The sequence below is a fragment of the Amaranthus tricolor genome, chromosome 12, assembly GCF_026212465.1.
Source record: "Amaranthus tricolor cultivar Red isolate AtriRed21 chromosome 12, ASM2621246v1, whole genome shotgun sequence".
NCBI lineage: Eukaryota > Viridiplantae > Streptophyta > Magnoliopsida > Caryophyllales > Amaranthaceae > Amaranthus > Amaranthus tricolor.
The window spans coordinates 19,311,269-19,312,446 of record NC_080058.1 but is presented as its reverse complement, the minus strand read 5'-3'; the positions used below and the strand labels follow the sequence as shown (position 1 = coordinate 19,312,446).

General features: G+C 34.9%; 1 protein-coding gene across 1 annotated transcript in view; it reads right to left on the bottom strand.

Moving 5' to 3' along the window:
• Window positions 1-1,103: 1,103 nt before the first annotated feature.
• Window positions 1,104-1,178, bottom strand: part of LOC130828670 (uncharacterized) — a 2,981-nt gene continuing 2,906 nt past the window's right edge. Inside the window, exon 5 of the mRNA XM_057694632.1 lies at window positions 1,104-1,178. This exon is cut by the window's right edge and continues 1,428 nt beyond it. Coding sequence (XP_057550615.1) covers window positions 1,104-1,178 — 75 coding nt within the window.

Sequence of the window (1,178 nt, the reverse complement as noted above, 5' to 3'; positions counted from 1 at the left end):
TTAAGGTATCCTCTTCTATATCTTCATCGTTATTTCTTACTTTGCGATTGAATTTAGTGTCAATGTCACTCATGTACCTAGAGCAGAATGTTAAGCACTCATCTGCCAAATAACCTTCAACAATGCAACCTTCTGGATGTGCTCGATTTCGAATATATGATTTTAATGTTCGGAGATACCTAATAGAATAAGACATGTTATGTTAGTATTTGAATAATTAAAAAACATGAGTATATTTCTTAAAGAAAAAGTATACCTCTCAATAGGATACATCCACCGATATCGAACTGGTCCAACAATTTTTGCCTCAATTGCCAGATGTACAACTAAATGCACCATAACATCAAAAAAAGCCGGTGGAAATATCATTTCCAACTTGCATAAGGTGTAAGGAATTTTTTTTTCAAGTTCTTCCAATTGACCAACACTTATGTTTTTAGAGCAAAGGTCTCGAAAAAAAAACTTAGTTCAACCAAAGGGTCATAAACCTCTTTAGGTAAAAACCCACGAAGTGCAAGGGGAAGCAACCGCTCAATAAAAACATGATGGTCATGGCTCTTCAAACATCATATCTTTTTTTCCATTATCTTTAACACAACGAGAAATGTTTGATAGATATCCATCGGGAGATTTCATTTTTGCAAACATACGACATATGGCAACCTTGGCATCTGACCTCAATGTATATATAGCAATAGGAACACGCACCTTACCATCAACCACTTTAGGATGCAACTTATCTCTGATTTTCATCTTCACCAAATCCAATCGAGCCTTCAAAGTATCTTTGTTTTTGCCTTGTATGCTCATTAAAGTACCCAAGATATTATCAGAGAAATTTTTCTTAATATGCATAACATCCAAGTTATGACGAATTTTTAATTTCCTCCAATAAGGCAAGGTAAAGAAAATGCTTTTCTTTTTCCACCCAAACAAGCTATTAGAAGCATCCCTTTTTCTTTTGTTCCCTACAATCTTCCTATATTTTGCTTGTGAGAATCGGCTATAATGTTGTAATACATCATCCCCACTCAATGGAACTGGTGCAACACCTTTTTCAATTTTACCGTCAAAAGAATTGGCATCATTTCTCCACTTATGATTCATTGGAAGCAAATGTTGTAATAACCACCCTTATGCATCAACGAAGTCCGTTTAGTTTGCTTATGACAACATGG